The sequence below is a fragment of the Adiantum capillus-veneris genome, chromosome 30 (genome assembly GCF_014529385.1).
Source record: "Adiantum capillus-veneris isolate H3 chromosome 30, ASM1452938v2, whole genome shotgun sequence".
Classification (NCBI taxonomy): domain Eukaryota; kingdom Viridiplantae; phylum Streptophyta; class Polypodiopsida; order Polypodiales; family Pteridaceae; genus Adiantum; species Adiantum capillus-veneris.
In genome coordinates this window covers 51,056,227-51,080,930 of record NC_140960.1, presented here as the reverse complement: position 1 = coordinate 51,080,930, position 24,704 = coordinate 51,056,227, and the positions used below count along the sequence as shown (strand labels likewise).

At 45.2% G+C, this 24,704-nt stretch overlaps 1 protein-coding gene across 2 annotated transcripts in view; it reads left to right on the top strand.

The window, feature by feature from the left end:
* LOC147417938 (uncharacterized) overlaps positions 1-24,119 on the top strand; it is a 123,576-nt gene extending 99,457 nt beyond the window's left edge. The window contains exons 12-13 of one of the 2 annotated variants that reach the window (XM_086506856.1): positions 15,522-15,599; positions 15,678-16,161. In XM_086506856.1, the coding sequence (XP_086362982.1) occupies positions 15,522-15,599; positions 15,678-15,755 (156 nt within the window). In that variant the 3' untranslated portion in view covers positions 15,756-16,161. Of the gene's footprint in view, positions 1-15,521; positions 15,600-15,677; positions 16,162-23,894 lie in introns of those variants that run through there. The other variant, XM_086506857.1, reaches the window with a different exon arrangement.
* Positions 24,120-24,704: the final 585 nt, after the last annotated feature.

Below are 24,704 nucleotides of genomic sequence, written 5' to 3'. Positions count from 1 at the left end.
CACTCTGGTGGCTTCCGCATTGCTCTATGGAGTTCAGATATGAGGGCCTCCATTGGACCATCACGGGAGGTCAGGTAGCACTAATGGATGGGGAGACATGGAGAAGCCTCTAGTCTCTATGATCTCGCGGCTTATTAGAGGCTAGAGCCAAGGCTTCAGTACCACATGACATTATTCGAGCAGAGCTAGCTGCCCCCCCACCGCTTGTGGGACCTTCCCAGAGACAGATATGTCCGCCTAGCGCTTGAGTCCTCTAGATAGTTAGCTTTGCAGGGAGACAACATGCTGGTATGGGGAGATGACATCATGGTTTCAGGTACATGGGTTCAGCATAGATAGATTTCCCCCCTTCCAGTACTTCGAGCTCAGCCATGCACATTCACGAACGCACGCTCGAGGCGCTCCTCATTCGCGACCGACGGCTGTCGGCCGATTCATAGTCGGTTCTCATCGGCGAGCGCCGGCTTATTGGATGCACCATCTCTGACATTTACACAGTCTGAGATCACGAGGCTCATCTGCCGAGACCTGGCTCAGCTAGATACTAAGAGGACTTGGATACAACCGGCACAGGAGTTGGGCACAAAGATGGCTTTCTATAGAGAGCATCTTCTCCAGCTTATTGAGGATGGTTTTGTGACAAGGCCCAGATACGTGGACATCCACTTATCTCATGGGATACGACGTGCTATTGGCCAGATATGCACATCTTCACACCAGCCTCGGATCGAGACTAGTAGATACAACGGAGTACAAGCAGATGCCAGAACATGTCCCCTATGTCACATGGAGCCTGAGACAGAGTTGCACTACACATGCCACAGCCCAGTTTACTATGAGATATGAGACCGCTTTCATTGCCTGTTCAGAGAGGGCTTTGGACCACTCTCTAGAGTCATGTGGTATGAGGACCAGAGATGTTTGGGTCTGTTTTTGCTCGCGCTGCGCAGACACAAAGAGAGCCTGATGAGAGGTGAGGCTAGCCAGTCTCAAAGACGGATCACAGACTTCTTTAGAGTGGACATTGGGCAGCCAGAGGAGCAGCTACCCCAGTAGAGCTCACATTCTCCTCACACCAGAGGCACGTTGATCAATCGAGCGATTGAGCTAGGAAGATTTAGACGCCCACGACTATGGAGGACTATAGAGCATTGATGGAGGCTGCATCAGAGGATTCTGATCACTTTGGCCCGACATGCACGACGTGCCGTTAGACTATTGACCATGGAGGACATTAATGAGATCCGCCAACGACGATCTCGTATGATTTAGCTCTTTTGAGGATTGTACACCCTGGTCATCTTGTATCAGCCTTTGTATCATCTCTCACCCGTTCTATATATTCCCACACGCACACCCACATTGTGTTGTATTAGCCCCTAGTCACTACTTTCACCCCCCTACTCATATCGTGCACAATTCCAGCTAGCTACTTAGTTCACATCTGGCAGTTAAGATTTCAGTTTTTCACTTCACTTCATTTTATTTTTGTACACAGACATTGTATTAGATCCACCAAGATTGTATCAGTTTGGTCTCATAGGTCATTTTGGCCTTTTGAAGACATTTAATATAACATTTCATTTCATTTTGGCCTTTGAGGATAGTTTCACAGGGAGAGATCATTTTCTACTCTGAGACGCATCAGGCCCCGGGGCAGTCCATGCCCCATGTTAGCGGATACAGATGGGAGACAACTTGCAGACAGGAGACTCGATCAGAGCACAGAGGACGAGGTTCAAGAGGAGTGGCAGTCTTATTCAAGGAGGAGCTACAGTCTCTGATACATATAGCTCGGAGTGATGAGCATGCTAGGTACATGTGGGTGAGACTGAAGGCAGAGACATGCAGATATCTCTACATTGCTATTTGCTATTTCCCTCCTAGTACGTCAGTATATGCATCACCTAGAGGACAAACCCCCTTCTCTATTTTGGATGATGATATATGGGACTTTTCCAGAGATGGCGACATTATTATCTTGGGGGATTTCAATGCTAGGACTGCCCATCACGAGACAGTATTCTATGATACCTCAGAGGAGTTGATGCGGGAGCTTGATATTACAGAAATGGGCCTATCGATTATCATAGGATGAGGAGCACACTGAGTATGGCAGATACTTGATTGATATGGGGACTGCACATGAATTGGCCATTTTGAATGGCCTATAGAGATTCCCTGCAGCGGGTGGTTTTACATGCTTTCCACATCGACAATGCGCTAGTACAGTGGATTATGTTATGGCTCCGCCAGGACTCATTCCTTTCTTTCAGGATTTCATGGTGGGAACTAGGCCGGTTGGGGTAGCAGTCGATCATGCTATCTTGTCTTTCACTATATCGTTCCAGTTCAACACAGCTCCATTGGGAGAGGCCTCCACACATACTCGGTATACCTTAACGAGAGAGATGGACCCCGTGTACACTGATGAGATATACAGGCAGCTATGCACTCAGGAGCCAGGTCGACCACTAGATGAGCTCACCCAGATTCTCACAGAGACGCTCCACTATTGTGCCTATCTTCAAGTCGGGAGATTCTATGCTTCCCGGGAATTACCGAACCATCATGGTTGGTCACACTCTGGCTAGGCTATATGCATCAATTCTTGAGCATGAGTTGAGTGGATGGGCAGAGAGAGAGGGCATACGGGCAGTAGGGTTCAGGAGAGGTTTCTCCACTCTTGACCAGATTTTGACACTTAGAGCCATTATTGAGGAGGGTAGACAACATGGCAGGAGGACCTATTGTAGCTTTGTGGATTTCCGCAAAGCCTTTGATACAGTGCCACTAGCCAGACTTAAACGCAGATTGCAAGACATGGGGGTGCCCACAGAGCTGATTTGGGGATCTTAGCTTTATACAGGACAATGGTAGGACAAGTACGCACTACTCAGGGCATGTCTGACATGGTTCACTCTAGCATTGGGGTGAAGCAAGGTTGTCCCCTATCTCCGACTCTCTTTGGGATATATGTAGACGAGTTTTCAAATTATGTACAGATAGAGGGTGATAGGGGTGCTCACTTTGCAGGGACATGGATTCCGTTGCTATTATATGCTGATGATATTGTGTTGATCTCAGATTCTCCAGAGGGGATGCAACATCGTTTGGATGCATTGCATGTATTTGCACGGGACAGTGGATTTTCTGTGAACCTTGGTAAGACCAAGGTAATGGTGTTTAACACCACGGCTCAGTGGGTAAGGAGGTCCTCCCCCACTTTTACATATGGTTGAGAGACTGAGTATGCAGGTACATACACTTATCTTGGGGCGGTTTTCAGTGGTCCAATATTTTCCCTGAGGCGTGCAGCAGATACGCGATTGACTAGAGCCTATGCAGCATTGGGGAGACTTAAGAGGATATGTTCGCAGGTTCAATTCCAAGAACCTCGGACAAAGCTTTGGCTCTTTGACACTTTGGTCACTTCGGCCATGCTGTACGGAGTGGAGATATGGGGCCCCTCAGTTGATCATCATAGCAGAGCTGGTAGTACTGATGGATGGAGATGTATGGAGAAGCCCTTGGTGTCTATGATTTCTCGGATGATTAGGGCGAAGGCCTCAGTACCACATGACATTGTTAGGGCGGAGCTCGCTGCTCCTCCATTGGTAGTGGAGGCATCACTCGATCAGTTTCATTTATGCATATCACTTGGGCTCTCCCTAGAGACAGATATGCTTTTGATTAGCACTAGTCTTCGTGACAGCTGGCATTGCAAGGAGATAGATCATGTTGGTATGCAGAGATGGAATCTTGGTTTCAATTACATGGCTTTAGTATGGATCGACTATCCCCATATCAATACTCTCTGGATGCACCCTCCATCTCCCACACTAGGGCAGAGATTTCCAGGCTCATCAGACAGGACTTGATTCAGTTGGATACGAAGAGGACATGGATACAACCTATACATGAGCTAGGTACGAAGATGACTTTCTATCGAGAGCATCTTCTCCAACTCACAGAGGATGGTTTTGTGATTAGACCAGGATACATGGATACTCATCTATCGCACGGGATATGATGTGCTATTGGTCAGATACGCACATCCTCACATTAGCTGGAGATCGACGTACCCGCTGAGTCCAGGATTTGTTAGGTGTGCCAGATAGAGCGAGAGACAGAGCTACATTACATATGTCACTGCCCAGTATACCATGAGATACGAGGCCGCTTTCACTGTCTATTTAGAGAGGGTTTTGGGCCACTTCCTAGAGTCATGAGATACCAGGATCAGAGATGCCTCGGATTATACTTACTGGAGATTCGCAAACACAGAGAGGACCTCTTGAAGAGGGGCACAATGAGAGAGATCCAGCGACAACAGAAGATTACAGATTTCTTTTAGTCACAGACAGAGGAGTTCGAGCAGCCCCCACAACATAACAACACCAGAGGCACGAGAGGCATACTGCTTGATCCGGCTATAGAGTTGGGGCGGTCCCATCGCCCACGGATGAGGGGCCCCTCTCAACATCGACGTAGATTGCGGAAGAGGATCCATACCATACTGGCGCGACATAGGAGCCGTCTCGACAAAGTGCCTACCTTGGAGGACATTGAGTCTCTATAGCCTTTTGGATACTGATGTATATGTATATGATGCTTCGATTGTCAGAGAGCTCCATTGTATCAGCTCGCCCTTTGTACTCCCTTTGTATCTACCCACTATTTTCTTTTGAGTTCTTTGTACTTTTTGTACCCAGACTTGGTATTAGATTCACCACATGTAACCTTTTGGTCTCATAGGTCATTTTGGCCTTTTGAAGACGTTAATATTACATTTCATTTCATTTCATCTCTCTCTCTCTTCTCTCTCTCTCTCTCTCTCTCTCTCTCTCTCTCTCATTCATTTTGGCCTTTTGAAGACGTTAATATTACATTTTATTTTCTCTCTCTCTCTCTCTCTCTCTCTCTCTCTAACAAGAACGCCCACCTCTCAGCTAGGGTGATTTTATAAACTGAAGAAGGAAAGTGTGGCCAAGTAGTCTACCACCCTCTCCTCTTCCCTCCTTCCTTGCATACCAGTGGCTTCCCACCATTTAACTCCATTTGGACAAAGTAGACAATCACACAATCTTTATGACTTATTTAGATTCTATTAATCATATGATTGATAATAGGAGTTTTACTATTTCACTCTTTAGCTCTTTCAAGTGAGAAAATTCTTCATTGCTTCATCTGTGCACCTTTTTTTTCTTGGAACATTTTGAGCTACATATTCTGGCCCATATGAAGCATTTCCCTCCTCTTGTATCACTTGTCGTGTTGTTTCACTTGCGTGAGGCTGTGATATTATCTCCTTTAGTATTTGGTCTTTGGTAAATTGGGGCTCCTCCAATTGTTTGGTCTACTCTCTAACAAGCGAGGTTACAGTAGGGGCATACCCTTGAGCCACACGTCTTGCCAATTTCTTTGCAGAAGGTCTAGCTCCATAGTACCTACCCTCTGCAACAACAATTTGCCAAATCATACAAGTTGAGCATTTGTTTGTTCCCTTCTCCAACTAGCCAACTTGCGTGCTTTGTCTGCCAAGTTCGTAATAGGGATCTTATAAGAATCTCTTCATCTCAATGTCTTTCCAAAAACAACTTAAAAATAGACCTTTGGTAATTTAAATGAAAAGAGGACTTACTACTATGAGATACTTTCTCCAAGGTCAATATCGAACATGCCGCCAACTCAACCAACAATCCATTTGTGGAGTATTGACATTTGAAATGTTACAGACTTGGACACCCCAAGTCGAGAATCTGACACGACATACGAGAGAATCACCTATAAAATACTTGACAACTTTAAAATTTGAGTCGACACGGCCCAACGTAGTTCCGTGACCAGAGGTATTGGCCCCAAAATCTGGTGCCCCTTTCAGTATTTATTTTTATATTAATGCTTGAGCAAAGTACAACTCCTGAGGGACCTTTGCTCTCAAACTCTGTGTCTAGATGCTCTGCAGAGTGAGGCCCCAAGGGTCTATTTATTCTTACAAGGGATGCGCCAAGAGTAGAGCCCCAAAAGCAATTAAACTCAAAAGCATCTAGTCTCCAAAAACTGTCCAACTAAGCAGCCAGCGCAATTGACGAAGTCCATACAGCCTGCCACGTCAGCATGTCAGCCCTTTTGCGGAAAATCCGCACGACAGCCACGTCAGCATAGCAGCACTCTTTTCAGGCATGTTTGTACAACCTTCTGATCGTACAAATGTGCCACATCATCATTTTGTGAACATTGACATACCCCCCTCTTGAAAGAATTGTAATCGCCCTCGATTACGCCTGCAAAATCAGACATAAGCCATAAACTAGTTCAGTAGACATTGACTCTAGGTATTGATGCAATAGACGACACAAATCTAGCACTTGTACAAAGACGACAGTCACATCACATTCAGATCATATCACATAGAATCCATTTTGATCTAAATTCCCTCGACACAAATTAACTACTTATTTACAGGTACCGCGTGCTCATTATCTCCCGCGCATCACACATCTTCGTCTCCTCGGACCATGATTCCTAGCAACGTATTTAGCAATCACATCTAGATCCACACCGGACCTCACTCGTGTTGGATAAACTAATCCTTATTGCGATCATGTCCATAGATTCCTCAAGACCGAAATGCTGTAGTCATTTCGTCAATCATTCCATCTACACTCAAACACAATCATGGGTGAGTAATCATTTCCGGGAATTTGAATTCATCAATCAGACACTGAGTTCATACTGAACACAGTGTTGCATTCATTCAGTTCTAGTCATCTTTTCGCTGTGTGGTCATCTCATCCCTTGGGAACTCTTGACGCTCTCACCGCAGTTTCATTCAATCATTCATCATCAGTCATTATCACGTGGTGCCCGTCCCCGTGATAGTCGCAGAGAGGGAAGATGGTGATAAAGATGGTGTGAGCAAGAAGAGCAAAGTTGGCGAAGGAGAAGATGAAGCACTGGTGACAGACTGTACAAGTGAGGTGGCAAAGGGTGTAGGAGATGTACATAGAAGCGACGTGACTGTGTCATTGTGGATTGGGATGGGATGTGATGCCCTTTTATGAAGATTGAGGATGGGTATGAAGGGTTGGGTTTTTTGAAAGACCATGACCCTCGAACTCTCGAGCTTGCCCATTCACACTCGGTTCAAAGGCTCCAAGAATACACGAGCTTTGTGCAAGCATGAGTGCGTCTTGCACTCTGAGATTGCCATATTTAGCCATTGCATCATTTACGATTTTGTAATTGCAAGCTTTTGCGGCCTTAGCATCTTGTGTGGGATTGTTAGTATGGTTTATTTCACGTACTCGATGAAGACTACCTTAACAGCAAGGTCGCTCGAGCACAACTATGTGGGGAGCGTCACGTACTACACAGAGTACAAGCCGAGAGAAGAGAAGCTTGATGGTGAAAATGAAGGCAACAGGCATGTGCAATAGTTCAGTATAAGCCATGGATGATAAGAAGCTGCAAGAATTAAACAAACCTGCAAAAGTGTAGAAGGGCTTCCACTAGCGCTTGGGAGGGGTTTCCACAGGTACACCTATATCTCTCAAGCCCTATAGAACCTAAGCTTGGCTATGAGGACCTATTGTTCTTCTGTCTATTGATCTACTATATGGGGTGTTGATCAACTCTTTCAATAGTACCACTGTGAAGAGATACATTCTATCCGTCTTCTTCACAGTTGCGCGGATGGCTAGAGGCAAATGTGAGTTTCTCAAGCTGCACACAAAGGCTGCTACTCAGGCCTTGCTTGTTATATTTCTTAGGGTGGTTCAGACTACCCAGTGATAGAAACCCCCTTTTTCATATGTGTTCGTTCACAAGAGATCGAGGCACTTGGGAACATATTTTCTTCACATTCAATGAGAGTAGTAGGGTTGTTGACCTCTTTGAATGTAAACCGTTGGATAGTACTTAACCTACCCCGGGGGGGGGGGGGTGTCGCCAAATTTTTTGTGGGTCTAGAAAGGTGGAAATATGTTGCTTGGACCCGATATAAAGAGGTATTAGTATTTACTATATCTACATAACTATTGCCTCACAAATTGAAGGATAGGGATGTTGCTCACTTGGGCAATCATTCTTATAGGATACAACAGTTCTCTTCCTCCCCCCCAAGTTAAATCACCCCCTCAATTTAGAGGACTAATTATCAAGGGCCTACCCCCAACTTATTCACTTATGTAGCCTTTCACCCCCCCCCCCCCCCCCCCCCCCCCCCCCTCCTCACCCCCAAAAAAAAACCCCGACCTGCACTTACGTGGTACAATAAGTTTTCCATGGTTGATCCCTCCGGTTGTAGGACTACTTATGCAAGCCTCTAGCAACAAGCACACAGATTGATATTGACACCTGGAACCGGCCCGTGGGGTGGTAGGCTTTGGCTTTCACCCGAAATTCTTTAGTTTAGACACACACAGAGAGCACTTTAGAAAGGTAACGTGCGACGGGAATTTGCACTTATGCACACACGGCTCGAAAGCTAGAATGCTCCGAGTAGATGTGGACAACTTGTAGGCCCCAAAATTGGCACCCCTTTCAGTATTTCTTTATACTATAAGAGGGTAGATTACAAAGAAGAGTCCCGAGAATTATTACCTGTATCCAGCTAGATACCACCTATTTTGGCAAAATTTCGGCAGAATAATAGCCCCAAAACTTGCCCGAAACCAATTCCCCTACTAGAACTCACTTCCACTGGCATAAACCCTTTGATTCTTGCCCAAAAACAGTAAATTCAGCTCGCTGTATTTACTGGTTTTTGTGCTGTTTTCAGCCCTAAACAGTCCCTGAACTGCCCTCTAGCAGTGGGGCACTATTCCGAAGGGTTCTCGCGTTGCATGGCTGAAAAACAGTCAAAATACAGCGCATAACCAGCGCTGAGATCGCACCTGTACGGTGAGGTTATCACCCTCACCGTTGCCTTCTTTTGGAGCAGCAGAGATAACTCCTGTTCTTGCTCAGAGAGGCTCTTGCCTCAACAAAAACGCATGTAACCACACAACTGTACACGAGTCAAATGAAGAGCTCTCTTGTGGGGCATCACATTACTGCACGCAGGGGAGAGAGAGAGAGAGCATTGTAGAGTGTGCAGGACATCACTTCTTGCACTAGACTGTACATGAGAGGGAAAGCTTGCACACAATAGCTCTTAACTTGTGGCAGAAGACTGCAAATGAGCCTCCCAGCTATAAAAATCAGCGCCCATTTTTCTGTAGGAGGAAAGTGCATCATTTTGTGCCACTTGGCGCGATTACAAGCATTTTCCTGTTTCGAGGTTGCCGCCTAAAAATCTCCCGACTGGTTGCCCAGTTGACTTCGCGGTAAGTTCTAAAATGTTCCCCTTGTCATTCCGGAGGTAATGACGTGAACAGATTTCATGGCCCAAAATAGCATTTCCCTAAATTTTAGGAGATGCTTCCGTTGGACTCCCACTGGTCATCTGACCATCTATCCTCATTGGGACCGCATCCAAAAGTGCAATGTGGCCCAAGTGTCGGATACTTTCCTTTGGTGATCCCACCTTGGCTTTGTGCCTTTATTGAGTTCACTTCCTAGTATCCACCAACTTGCTAAGTGCGATGGGGGGACCTACATGATCTTGAACCAAGCGTAGACATCCTCTTACTATATGAATTCCAGTGCCAACCAACTTCCCGTCTGCGGGTGAAGCTACTGTTCACATTGGCCATACAATGTTCGACCATTTGCAACTTCAAAAAGAGGGTCTCAAAAATAAAACAAAATTCATTGGAAAGAAACCAACAACTAAAGTTAGTAGTTGCAACGTCCTCGTGACATACCCCCCTCTTGAAATTGCAAACGTCCTGGATTGCATACCAAAAATACACGCCACTGATGATCTTGTGTTCTCAACACTCTTTTATCATCGCATGTATCCGCAAGAAAGGTAGTAACACATAGATACAAATGACTTAATGAGACCTTTATACTTTTGTCATTTCCATCTATTACACTGAATTCATATGTATATTTGATGTGCTAGCCCTATCATAACCCCTCCTTTGCACACGTTGGGTTGGAGCATAAGTAGGTTGTAACCCAAAGGCTTCAAGGTAAAGCTGCAATACATTTGGTGACTTTAACAGTTCATGCTCTTCTATCCACTTTGCATCCATAGGTGGATAGTTCTTGAACTTCACCAAGTAGCGTCTTGCAACCTGTCCTTTAACTTTTCTTTCCTTATGTGCCAAAACTTGCTCAGGTACCAAGATCTCATCAAGTTCCTCAACTTCTGGCCGATCCTCATCTGGTATATCTTCTGGCACATCACCCACGAAGGGTCTTAGAAGACTCACGTGAAATGCATTATGAATCTTCCATGCATAAGGCAATTTCAGCCTGTAAACCACATCGTTGATCTTGTCAAGCACTTGAAAAGGCTCAGAGTAACGCATGCTGAGCTTAGGAAACAGCCATTCCTTGCCCTTCATCTTCTTTAACCTTGCCTTTTCGAACCTTAACAGAACCCAATCACCAGGTGATAACAACAATTCACGACGGTAACGATCAACAACCTTTTTCTGTTTTGCCCGAGTCTTCTCCAAGGCAACTTTAATTTTCCTATACATTTCATCCATGTTCTCAACATATCGATCTGCCTCAAAGATCTTGTCCTTCGTATGCAAAATGGGAGGAATTTTTTTGCCGCCTTGAACAATCTCAAAAGGTGCCTTGCCAGTCAACAAATGCACCGTATTGTTGTACGCATACTCAAGCATAGGCAAATATTGTTCCCACTTGTCCTTATAATCTGACACATAGCATCTCAACAGATTTAAGACGGTAGAATTAGCTTCTTCTGATTGTCCATCAGTTTGTGGATGAAATGAAGACGAGAACTTGAGCGTAGTGTCCATGTTCTCAAACAATCCTCTCCAAAACAAACTTGTCATGCAAGGATCACGATCACTGATAATCGATTGTGGCATACCATGGTACTTAAACACATTGTACATGAACAAGGGTGCCATCTGATCTGATTTTATCTTCTTCCGGATATGGATAAAATGGGCTTGCTTGCTGAAAGTGCAGATAATGGTCCATATACCATCATTCCTTGTTGGCGTTCTTGGAAGATCAAAGATAAAGTCCATAGCAATGCTTTCCCACGGCTTATCTGGAATCGGCAATGGTTGTAACAGCCCTGGTGCCTTTTGCCTATCAAACTTGACCTTTTGGCAAATCACGCATGCTCGCACAAAGGTATCCACATCTCTCCCCAAGGTAGGCCAATAGAAGAATGTCTCTACCGCTTTAACTGTCGCATCAATACCACGATGCCCTGCATATGGTGGGACATGACTCTCTTCCATGACCTTAGGTCGCAATGGCCTAGTGACACAAAGTCTGCCATGCATCATCATAAAACCATCTCGGAGGAGGTAGTGCTCATGATGTTGCCCCTCTTGTAACTGCTGAAAGATCCTTGCAAAATCTTCATCAGCAGCATACTGTTCCTTCAACTCATGATGATAAGAATTGACATAGCTGAAATTTGTGGCTTCCTTGATAACGCATGAACCACAACATGCTTCTTGCCTTCCACATCCATAATCTGGAAGTGGAACATAGAAAGAATGTTTGCCCATCGCATATGCTTTTTGGATAACTTTGACTGTGTGAAGAAGTATCGCAAGGTCTGATGGTCTGTTTGGACAACAAAATCAGGACCTAAGAGGTAGTGCTTTCAGCTAGAAAGCGCATGAATCACGGCCAAGAGCTTTTTTCTCATAGACTTGCATAGTCCTCTCTAGCCCTTGCAAAATTCGGCTTTCATAAGCTACTACCCGTCCATCTTGCATTAGCATTGCTCCGATGCTACTGCCACACGCATCACACTGGACCACAAATGACTTCCTGAGATCTGGCAAATCAATTACTGGATCTGAAGTCAACTTTTCCTTTAAGAGACTAAAAGCTGAAATCTCTTTTTGGGTCCATCTGAAAGTGACCTCTTTCTTTTGCAAAGCGTGAAGAGGTGATGCTATCTCTGCAAAATTCCTGATAAACCTTCTATAGTAGGAACACAATCCCAAGAAGCTTTTGACATCGTGCACACTCTTCAAGTTTGGCCATGTCTTAACAGGTTCGACCTTTGCGGGATCCATTCTGACACCATCCTTTGAGACTATGTGGCCAAGAAAGTGGATCTCTTCCAGGAAGAATTCACTTTTCTTAGGATTGACAAGTAACTTGTGACTGCGAAGCTCTTCGAACACAATGGTCAAGTGATGCCTATGCTCCTCTCCATTCTTTGAATAGACTATCATGTCATCAAAGAACGTCCCAACAAACTGTTGATGCGAGCGGAAAATCCGGTCCATCATTCTATTGAACGTGGTAGGAGCATTTGTTAGCCCAAACGACATCACTAGAAACTCATAAAGACTAAATGTCGTTCTAAACGCAGTCTTGTGCACATCCTTTGGCCTTATACGAATCTGATGGTACCCACTTTTTAGGTCTATCCTGCTGAAAATTGCAGCACCCTCTAAACGATTGAGAATATCATTAATTCTAGGAATAGGAAACCTATTCTTGATGAGTGCCATGAGCCATCCTTTTTTTGGACTAGGAGCACTGGGGAGCAAAAGGGTGAAGAACTAGGCTGAATCAGCCCCTTCTCTAATAACTCCTCAACATGGCCCATAATCTCTTTTTGCTGCGCCGCACTAACCTTGTAGAGGAGGTCTATTTGGTGGGCTACACCCTGGCTCCAAATCTATCCGATGGTCCTCAGGTCTCTCTGGTGGCAATTGCGACGGTAATGAATCAGAAAAACAGCCACTAAACTTTTGCAAAAATGATGACCTTTCTGTATCTAACACAGATACATTTGACTGACAATTATTTGAGACATCACATGCAAAAATCAAGTACACAGAAAGATGATTCTTTATTATAGAAGTGATAGCAGAAGCAGATACAATAGGGACAGACTCCCCTTTGAGCTTTACATCCAAAACATGAGTTTTGCCCCTATGCTGAAGGGTGATCGTCTTGCCAAAGGCATCCAGCACGCCATGTACTCTGAACATCCACAGAATCCCAACTAGCGCATCGCACCCTTCCAATGGCATGATATAAAATTCTTTTGTGTCTACATATGACTGAATATGCAGACGCAGCTTTCTAATAATGGGAGTAACAATCTTTGAGTGGCAAGGGCATGCCAACCCTGCCTCTGTGGTGTACCCATCTCTTCAGCATTGTGCTGTCTGATCTCTAACTTTACCCCATGCTTAGTATAACTCACTGGCATTTGTACTAGGCCTATCACCCACCATATCTGGCACCAAACCTGCCGTGGGTTTAGGCTTCTTGCCTTTCTGGTCCTCTTTATCATCTGAGTCAGTTGGTCTTTCCTGTGTGGACAATTGGTAGCGAAGTGACCAGGTTGCTCGTATATAAAGCATTTGTTTTCAGCCATTATCACCCTCACTGGTGCCTTCTTTTGGACCAGGAGTTATCTACTCTTGTTCCTGCTCGGAGAGGCTCTTGCCTCAACAAAAACGTATGTAACCACACAGTTGTACACGAGTCAAATGAAGATACCTCTTGTGGGGCATCACAGTACTGCACGTAGGGGGGAGAGAGAGAGCAATGTAGAGTGTGCAGGACATCACTTCTTGCACTACACTCTACATGAGAGGGAAAGCTTGCACACAATAGCTCTTAACTTGTGGCAGAACACTGCAAATGAGCCTCCCAGCTATAAAAATCAGCGCCCATTTTTCTGCAAGAGGAAAGTGCACCATTTTGTCACTTGGCGTGATTACAAGCATTTACCCATTTCGAGGTTGCTGCCTAAAAATCTCCCGACTGGTTGCCCAGTTGAGTTCGTGGCAGAGTTCTAAAATGTTCCCCTTGTTATTCCGGAGGTAATGATGCGAACAGATTTCATGGCCCAAAATAGCAGTTTCCTAAATTTTAGGGGATGCTTCCGTTGGACTCCCACTGGTCATCTCACCATCTATCCTCACTGGGACTGCATCCAAAAGTGCAATGTGGCCCAAGTGTCGGATACTTTCCTTTGGTGATCCCACCTTGGCTTTGTACCTTTATTGAGTTCACTTCCTAGTATCCACCAACTTGCTAAGTGCGACGGGGGGACCTACATGATCTTTAACTGAGCCTAGACATCCTCTTACTATACAAATTCCAGTGCCGACCAACTTCCCGTCCGCGGGTGAAACTATCGTTCACATTGGCCATACAATGTCCGACCATTTGCAACTTCAAAAAGAGGGTCTCAAAATATAACACAAATCATTGGAAAGAAACTAACAACTAAAGTTAGCAGTTACCACGTCCTCGTGACATACTTAACATTTGCCACGTCCTGGTGACAACACCCTTTTTCAATGGTGCACTGCACACGTGTTTCTAGACAGGTAGGTAAGGGCACTAATAGTGGGAGAATGTCCCTTCTTTAAGACACCGTTGTAGGACGGTTTATGCAAGTCAAAAGTAACAAGCATATCTAGTTGATATAGAAGCCCGTTATCAAAGGTGCATTGCTTGTATTTGATGATTTTTTGGATAGGTACATAAAGGCCCTGCTAATGGGACAATTCTCATTAAAGACATTCTCTTGAGGGGTGCATTATTTAGAACCCCTCTATATAACGTGCATTTGGGGGTAACCTTTTTTAACATGTTTGAATGAATAAAATGACCCCTTGTTTTAGGAATTTTTATCAAAAAAGAATATTTAAACCGCTTTTGTTAATCTGTCTAAAATGTTTGCTTTAAAAAAGCCATCTTGCTGAATTCATGTGGCACATTAATGTGGTTACTTAGTGCACCCCCAGAGGACATTCTTTAGGTAGAAACAGTTCTTTTTGTCTCGAAAGGTTCCGATTAGTTTGCTCAACGAGAAATTGTTGATCAATCATGTATTTGATTAGTCAACAAGAGTTGATTAAATAGTGACCAACCACTAAAATCAACCGGACTTGGGGTCAAATGTGCCAAGTGCATGCAGATGCCCTTGCACCACTACTAGCATAGGTTGTTTTGATTGAATGCATCCTCTTTTTAAATAAAGATACCCTTTAAAAAGGGGGTGGGATGGGTGGAGGATGGGGGATGCTTGTTAGGGGGGTGAGACTTTGAAGCGAGCCTTTGTGTGAGACATAGCAATGTAAGAGGAATTTTTTTAAAAAGCTTGCTTTGGTAGCTTGCTCTATACCCATCTCTTGGGTCACTCATCAAAAGCTTCCTATATTACGTGTGTTCAAGAGATTATTAATATACCCCAATGTTGATACATGTTATGTTTACATTGTGGACCTATTTTAAAAACCCTTCTCGCTAATGTATACATAAAAGTATGCATTTTGAATTATTAATATCCTCTCCAATGAACTTATGCGATATGATACACATTTTGAAAAATGACCGCTTTGAGATGCATGAGAGGGCTCTTAATTCTTGCAACATTTAATAAATTAAAAGTTGATATAAATGTTGGTTCTGCTATGCAGCACTTGATAAGTCAAATGGCTACATTAACAAAGACGATAAGCTTGTTTGAGGAGAGGCTATCCCATATAGAAGACAAGGTAAGCTTTTGCCAAAGTAAGCCATCAAAAGGCTTGAAAAGGTCATATTTCCTAATCTAGTATTTGGGTTTTGCTTAGGTTCTCAACCTCGAAAAATTCGAAAGCAAACCACAAGAACAACGGTCGACGATGAAAGAACACGATCTTGTTGATTGAGGGAAATTAAAATTTAGAACAACAACATGGAAGTTCTAACACTCCAAATCGATCATCTCATTTGTTTATCTCTACATCCCTCATCTTATTGTTTGTGCCTCTTACAATTAGAAAGACACGTAAACAAATAGCGGCAAAATTCCCCTAAAGTTAGTGCAATGCATGGGCATGCACGTAATTGGTTATATTGTGTATCTCATACAACACTCAATTACATGTACGCACATTGAAAGCAACCCGAAAGGAATGTGGATTATCTGGTTGATTGGGAATTTTGTGTACAAATTGAGACTGAAATAGCTTGTGTCTTGGGAACTCTCAAATGACTCTTTGTTAAGATTATTCATCCTAATTTCTGCGAAATTTATTATGGGGTTTGCCATTCTTGCCCTCATGCCAATGTTTTTTTTCTCTAATGTATTCGGAGTACTATGAAAATACAAGACTATTGCACTTTTCAACTTTTTGAGAATCTTATCATCTTGCATGCATGGCTATTAGAGGAAAAAAATGTGATTAAGATCAGTATTGGCATCCATCCTCGAACGAGTATGACATGCTTCTCTTGGCCAAGAAAACATTTTTCATTTCCTGTTGGCTTTTGTGTTTAAAACTAATACTCATGAGTTTTAGTGTTAATGTATGAAACACTTCCATACTAATGTCACTAAAGCATAGCCTTATATTCACACACACACACACACACACACATACACATGAGAGTGTGTACGCTTGCACACATTTTTATCTGTGTATATTATTATAATGTTTGATTGAATAATTTACAAGATCTACTCACACAACCATACATACCATTGATTCAAAAGGTACAATAAGTCCATCATGACAAATTACCGAGTCTGTCAAGGTCCAAGGTCGGGGGCAGGCGATCTCAACCGTCCATCTAGTGCATATGATTGACAGTAATTATTATGAACTGTCGTTAGATATGGCAGGCGATCTCAACCGTCCATCTGGTGCATATGATTGACAATAATTATTATGAACTGTCGTTAGATCTACGACAACTTAGGACACATACTAAAAACAATTAGTTCATTTAGCTTTGCCATCACAACACAACACATCAGCATCTATAATTAAACCACAACCTGACACATCATCGCCCAAAAAAAATGATGACACAAACTTTTTCACTAATTACTATCCAATCACCCAATATGTCACTTCATCAAAGATCAGTCACAACTCAGTGTGTCACAAACTAAGTGGAGTTGTAGCTAACTCCATATTGTAGCAGGGCTACAGTGTCACTTCACAGGATAGACAGTTGGACAGTTGGTTACACTTGGTCTAGTTCAAACTGGACGGACCCTCTGGTCTCGACGGTGGTCTAGTGGACCTCGTGGCTAGGTCACCACATGGTTGACATTTATGAGCCGTTGGTGGCTCTTTATGGTGATATATATGAGTAGTAGCGTTTGGTAGGATTATCTTGTACGTAGTGGTCTAGAGTGAGTCTATGCACAGAGCACTGCTTCACCATCTCTGCATATCTGAGCCTCGACACCCCCATTGTACCTGTGAGTCCTGGGCTGGAGCTGAGTGTGCTGCCACGCTAGAGTCTGTATCAGTCTTTGAGATAGTCGAGTCATATGTTCTGGTCTGCGGTTGTGTCTTTGTGAGCTCTGTTGATGTCTATTGTTTCCTTTCTGTTCAGTTTGTTTGAGTGAGATTGTCACGCACATTGCACTGAGGACCACCCATTGTAGAGAGCACGACACATTATCTGCGCTACAGGTGCTCTCATTTGGGCGATCACGGTGGGACCTCAAAGGAAGTCTCACTCTTGTGGAGATGAAATCGTGAAGCTAATAGGTTGTTACCTGGCTCCACGCACTTGCTTACACTGTGGAGATAGTTGCAAGTCTGGTCCTCTCTTGCCCTGGTCCAAGTCCTAGTCCTTGTCCCTGGTCCTTGGTCTTTGGTCCTGGTCTAGTCCTCGCCCTGGTCCTAGCCCTCCTCGTCCTGCCAGCTAGGTGGTCTAGTCACTGGTCCTGGACCAGGTGGTCTAGTCACTATCCTCACTTGTTCTGTGTTAGACCTGTGCTGTTCACTGCATGACACATACAAGGTGGTCAGTTGAGCGTCAAAGCACACTACTGAGCCCTCTGAAGCACTATAATAGAAGACGCCCTGTGGTATCTAGTAGAAGTCCATTAATCTCATCAACCATACCTCCACATACGACATCCCCCATTCCTTCATCCGGTTCCACATCTTCCAGATCACCTTCTCCAGTAAAGCTCTCTCCTATTCTGCTACAACAGGCTATTGAGCAACAGGCTCAACAAGGGGCCATGGAGGCGTTGGCTAGTGTGTTGGCCAAGGTAAACATCAAGTTCCCCACCTTCAAAGGACTCTCCTCGAAAGATGCGGACGACCATGCACGGAGGTTCGTATCTCTCTATAGAGGACGTGGTCTTAATAGGGAAGATGCTTATCTGGTATTTTTTCCATCCACCTTGGACGGCTTAGCAGACAAATGGTAAAGCCAGTTTGCAGAGAATCATTTTGCAACTTGGGCAGACTTAAGACTACAGTTCTGTGCAGCTTTTAGGCCGGGCGACTACCAAGAGAAAGTGTTGGATGAGTTGGCCAACATGGTGCTCCAGCCAGAGGAGACTTTTGCAGGGCTTATGACCAAAACCAAGTCTCTGGTTGCCAAGCTTCCCCAGCAACCTGGTGAATTCATGGTTAAGAAGTGGGTGGAGAAGGCGCTTCCAAAAACCTCTCAGCAAAAACTCTGGGAGAGCCTTCGACCTGACGCCACTCTGGAGGAATTCATCGCAGCTGCTACTAGAATAGAGGGGGCTTGGAAGTTGTTCAACAACTCTCCTCACATAGATACTCCCTATGTATTCTCAGAAGGTAGTCTTGCTGATCCTTTGACTTCCTTGCGCAGGGAACTCGAAGCCCTCAAACTACAACGCGCCCTCCAAGAAGAGAAATCAATCTCTCTAAGACAACAGAAACCATCGCACCTTGAGGCTTTGGATCAAATCAAGAGAGAACTAGAAGAGCTTCGGTATCAGCAGGAGACTAAAGCTATGGTATGGTGCAGCTCTTGTCGCTCTCCTAGACATCCTCCACAGGACTGTCCCCTTCGGGTTTACTGCCACTTCTGTGAAAAATCTGGACATGAGGACAAGGATTGTTACTACCTCAAGGGATTGTGACAAATACAGCAAAGTCTTGGTCCTTCTCTTCAGCAAGGGCCAACACCTGCATCCAGCATGGTTTCTCCCTGTGGCCATCCACACCATATGCCACCTTTGCTGACGGCCCCTCCTATGCAAGGTATGCAGAGAACTTTTCCCTCTCAGAGCTTTTATCATACCCATGCTCCCTCATCACCTCAAAGCTTCTATGCCTCCACCTCCAACTCCATGGAGCAAGGACCACCTCGTCCATTAAATCGGCCCATTTTGTGCTACAAATGCGGAGAATATGGTCATTACCAAAGCAAATTCCCTTTGCCTGAAGGGTCCCCTCCCTACCGTCGTTGCCCAGATATGAAGGATCACTACAGTAAGGATTGCCCTAAAATTCGGGCATCCACGGCTTCGAACCCAAGTCAAAGCCAGACTGAGTTTGCCTTTCCCAAGCTCAATTTGATAGCACTTAGCACTGTTTCTCAACCGCCCCCTTCTACCCACGTGGTACCCCTAAAAATAAGCCGCCGTAGTTGGTAGAGGAGCCATCGGGCGTCCTCACCCGGGCCCAGAGAGCCGCTCTCGGTCTTAGCATTCCAACAAGTTCAACTCCCGCACACAATCTCACACCAATGGATACCGTGCCTACAACTGTTTACAAGCCATCCCCCAGTGCCATGAAAGAATCCAAATCCTTGCTCTCCGATATTGATGAAGCTCTCTTGGAAGCAGTTTCCGATCTACAAAAGATCAAGGTACCCGAGAAACCAATGGTAGAACAGGAAAAGCTTACAGCAGAGACAATCTTGAAGAACACCTTCCAACAAGTGTCCCTCTATGACATGCTGCGACTAGATGCGAGTTTTAGAAGTGACACCCTTGCTGTTATTCAGTCACTTTACCCCAGAGCAAGTCCTAGTGGCGGGCACCTCCCAGTGCGACCATCAGAGTCCTACATGATATCCAATCCCACTGCTCCCCTCACTGATTATAGAAGCCCTTGCCTGACAGTGTCCGTCTTGGGGCAGCAATTTTCAGGAGTAATTGTGGATGGTGGATATGGCATCAATATGATGCCTAAGTTCACTATGATGGCTTTAGGCCTGCAGCCTACTCAACCAGCCCCCTTCACAGTAACATTGGCCGACCATAGGACATTATACCCTGTGGGCATAGTGGAAAAAGTGCCTCTGCAGATACAAGATTTCACTTAGTTTGGATTTTGTTGTGATTCGTCTTCCACAGGTGGAGGGCGGATTTCCCTTGCTCATCGGAAGACCATGGCTGCGACACACTAAAGCACTTCATGATTGGGGAAACGATGCCATGTGGATACATACTCGTGGCTCCCCGATGCAACCAATTCGCCTAGAAGGAGGCATGGATCCCATCGTGCATCATAGTTCTTTGTCAATGGAAACCAACCCTGAACAAGAACAACCTACTACACCTTGAGGGTCTGATGAGGAGGATTTGTTAGAGTGGTTGGATGCTACCAAATCTATGCCTTGTTATGGAGTCTCTATTCACTCTTTGCCGGAAGGTACACCCTCTTCCAATGTTTCCTTGGTGGACGCCTTTGAATTGGGTACGCCTATGAAGATTCATAGAAGCGGGAAGAAATTACCACTACAAGAGTTCACCCCTCTTCAAACATCAGTGGTGTCTGCTTCTACGACCAGAACAAAGCTCTCCTCTGGGTCTGGCGAACTCCCTTCACAGAGCCCGGCCTGCTTGAAGAATTCCCTCCTCTTGATAGTTGTCTTGCTCATGGTACATCCTCTTGCTCTCCATCGACTACGACCCTACCCTCCCTTGCCCAACCCCTCACCTTCCCCTCGCCCCTAACCACCCCCTCTCGCCTCTCGCCCCTACCCTCCCCCTCTCGCCCCTATCCCCTCGCCCCTCGCCCCTAGCCCTAACCCTTGCCTTCCCTAGCCCCTCGCCCATCCCCTTTCCCTCGCCCCTAGCCCTAACCCTACCCTTCCCCCTTGCCCTCGCCCTTGCCTCCCCTTGTCCCCTATTCCCTCGCCCCTCGCCCCATGCCCCTAGTCCCTCGCCCCTCGCCCCTAGCCCCTAGCCCCTCGCCCCTGGTCCCAAGCCCCTAGCCCTCGCCCCTAGTCCCTCGCCCCTAGCCCCTAGTCCCTAGTCCCTCGCCCCTAGCCCCTAGTCCCTAGTCCCTCGCCCCTAGCCTAGTCCCTCGCCCCTAGCCTAGTCCCTCGCCCCTAGCCCTAACTCTACCCTTCCCCCTCGCCCTCGCCCTTGCCTCCCCTTGTCCCCTATTCCATCGCCTCTCGTCCCTACCCTCTCTTGCCCTCGCCCCTACCCACCCCCTCTCTTACCCTCTCGCCCCTACCCTCCTACCCACCCCCTCTCGCCCCTACCTAGCCCCCCCTCGCCCCTACCCACCCCCTCCCTTCCACTTACCTCTATCTAGCCCTCCCCACCCCTCTCAGTCTCAGCTAGTTTTTACCCCCCACCCCTCAAGGTCCCCCCCCCCCGCATGATCAACTGGCTCTCAAGATTTCACTGGGCTGCCATCCTGTTGCTGTGAGGGATTTTTCGTTCTGCCATCATGATGGAGCTTAACCCTATTTGCAGTGTTACTCGGGCTTATGGTCATAGCTCTTTTCGAGAAGAGTGTTGTTGCAAAAAGTGTGGCAAGGTTAATCTGCAACCAAGTCATTTTCCTATCACTATGGTTAGGGAAGATAAAGATGCGCTGGAATCAAACTGAGCTTATCTCTTTGCTATAGAGCCTCATCTTTTGCCAATTGGGATTCTTAGGCTATGCAATCATACATACTGGGTTCCTGCCTAGTTAGAGGCTTAAGGCGATTGCAAGCAGTGTAGTGTTTTTAACTCCACTTTTGAGGTATGTATGGTCATGGGCCTAACACCTACTTCAAGAAAGATCTACGGATGCAGTAGCTAGTGGTTTTCCTTCACGGTTTTTTCAGTATTCCTCTCACCGAGATGGTGAGCGGTCTTGTGGCGGGCAACCTGTAGCAGGGCTACAGTGTCACTTCACAGGACAGACAGTTGGATAGTTGGTTACACTTGGTCTGGTTCACATTGGACGGACCCTCTGGTCTCTGGAGTGACACGTGGTAGGGTACCTACCGACGGTGGTCTAGTGGACCTCGTGGCCGGTTCACCACATGGCTGACATTTATGAGCCGTTGGTGGCTCTTTATGGTGATATATATGAGTAGTAGCGTTTGGTAGGATTATCTTGTACGTAGTGGTCTAGAGTGAGTCTATGCACAGAGCACTGCTTCACCATCTCTGCATATCTGAGCCTCGACACCCCCATTGTACCTGTGAGTCCTGGGCTGGAGCTGAGTGTGCTGCCACGCCAGAGTCTATATCAGTCTTTGAGATAGTCGAGTCATATGTTCTGGTCTGCGGTTGTGTATTTGTGAGGTCTGTTGATGTCTATTGTTTCCTTTCTGTTCAGTTTGTTTGAGTGAGATTGTCACGCACATTGCACTGAGGACCACCCACTGTAGAGAGCACGACACATTATCCACGCTACACATATCAGTAGGTAGGAGAGAAAAAGATGGAATAGAGCCTAGATCGCCTTCCGTGTTTGATGGCATTGACGTGTGGCCTCACTTGGATCCCGTACCACCATAAGCAACAATTTCATATCTTTGGCACACGAAGGATGTGTCGACTCAATGTGCTTCAAGCTACAACAAGAGGCAGACACATTGTAATGGGCAGAGATTTTGGCTCAGCTTCATGATCTTCCACCCTAGTTCACTAAGCGTTCACACTTTTTGGCCCCCTTCCCTTGGACCTTGACCGTCAAGAGTGGTCATTTAGTGGCCATTCCTATAATGTTGATTCCCACATGGCTCCTAGCTCCCCTCGGTCGTCATGTGGTCGTCAACATTATGGGGTATGGTCACTAAATGATCATTCCCTACCTTGTATCTCTCACTTAAGAGACAAGGTTCGAAAGCAACGTAGCATGGGTATGAATCAAAACCACATAATAGAGGACGCGCTTCTTCCTAAGCATATCGTTAGTCCACTCACAAAATCTCGTGCAATTACACTTCCTCTAGCCAAATTCGGGTAGAGTGTCCCCTTTATAAGCTTGTTTCTTTCAATATGGGAGAGAGACAGAATAATTTTTCTATATCCACATGTCATGAGAGAACATCCCATTCATATCCACATCAAGTAATCAAATCGAAGAATATCACAATAAGTGTAAGGTATAACATTACAAAAAGTAATTTTACCATGCAATATATAACTACAATACTCATCATATTGATCAAATCGGCTTATCATATTTGTCTCCACATCTTGCACAACAAAACATTGTGTGTTTTAACAAGACTTCATATATATCTTCATTAAATTTTTTTAAAAAGTACGCACGTTGCTAACCACTCCATTGTCCAGGTTGGCTATATATAGTGCACCATCCGGTCCCTTGCTTGGTCCCGTCGTTTCCTTGCCACCGTGTGTCATCTATCATCGTTTCTCGCCCGCCAGTTGCCCCAACTGCTCCCGCTCATCCCCTAGCTCGCCACCTTGCCCTCATGCTTTTCCTTTCCCTTCCTCTAAAACTTCAAGGGATATTCTCATATTCCCAATAATAAACCCATTTGGCACACCTACTTGATTGTTACAATGTGTGTCTACGTATTGACAACGGGAAATACCAAGGGTTGCTCTTGGAATATGGTAATCAGAAAAGGGGGGGGGGGGGGGGGGGGGGGGGGGGGGGGGGGGGGGGGGGGGTGGGGGTGGTTTATAAAGGTGTGAAGTTGCTTGGTGAGAGACTAAATCCTCGTTTTAGCATCATAATCAAAAGAAATTCTTCATATAGAGAAGAAGATTTTTAGTTATCAAGATCAAGTTTCATACTTGCTTTGTTGCAAACCTCATGAAAATTCTTCAAATATGGCCAATCTTGAATGGTCTCAACCTTGGCTAGGTCCGTTTTGACACCCTCCTCAAAGGGGACGTGTCCTAAAAAGTGGATCTTTGGTAAGAAAAACTCGCTCTTCTTCCCATTAATCACCAACTGATGTTGTCGCAATGCTTGAAAAACCTGTAATAGATGGTGTCGATGCTTTGCCTCAACAAAGCTTTCCAAAACCCCTATGTATATCAAGAGACAATCAACCCATGCAAAGGTTCACCAAGCAACTCATGTATGAAGATGAAATTGTGGAGATAAAAACGACTCTTGGACTTGAGCTTGAAAACAATTCCAAGAGCATAGAACATGCATGCTTTTATATATTCCACCACAATGAAGCTTACTTGCTTGATTAGTTGCATTTGTAATCTTGTCATGCTTGCAAAATCCATCAAGCCAAGGTATATTTACATTCTCGCCCTTTTTCTTACCGTCATACTTCTGAAAGTGAAAGAGTAGCTAATATGTGATTTTTTAATGGTTTCTTGATTCTTAAAGGTTATGTACAGATTTTTCAATCCTTTCTTTAGCTTCAAGGTTGGAAGTAGGTTGCTTACAAATAGAAATCTCTAGCCCTTGCATTGACTTTGTTGAGTGGTAGCCACTTGCTCCTTTATTAATTCCACAAGTAGTTAGGGAGGTAGATCCAAATGTGGTGATTGTGGTACTTTTTCTTAAAGAGCATAGATTGTTTTCACCCAAAGGGTTACTATTTGAAGCATCCGTCATGTTGGTGCTGGTGGGAAAGGATTCTTGCTTGGAAAATGAGGTGTAATTTAATCGATATTTCAAAAACTGCAAAAAGCAAGCCTAAGCTGGTCT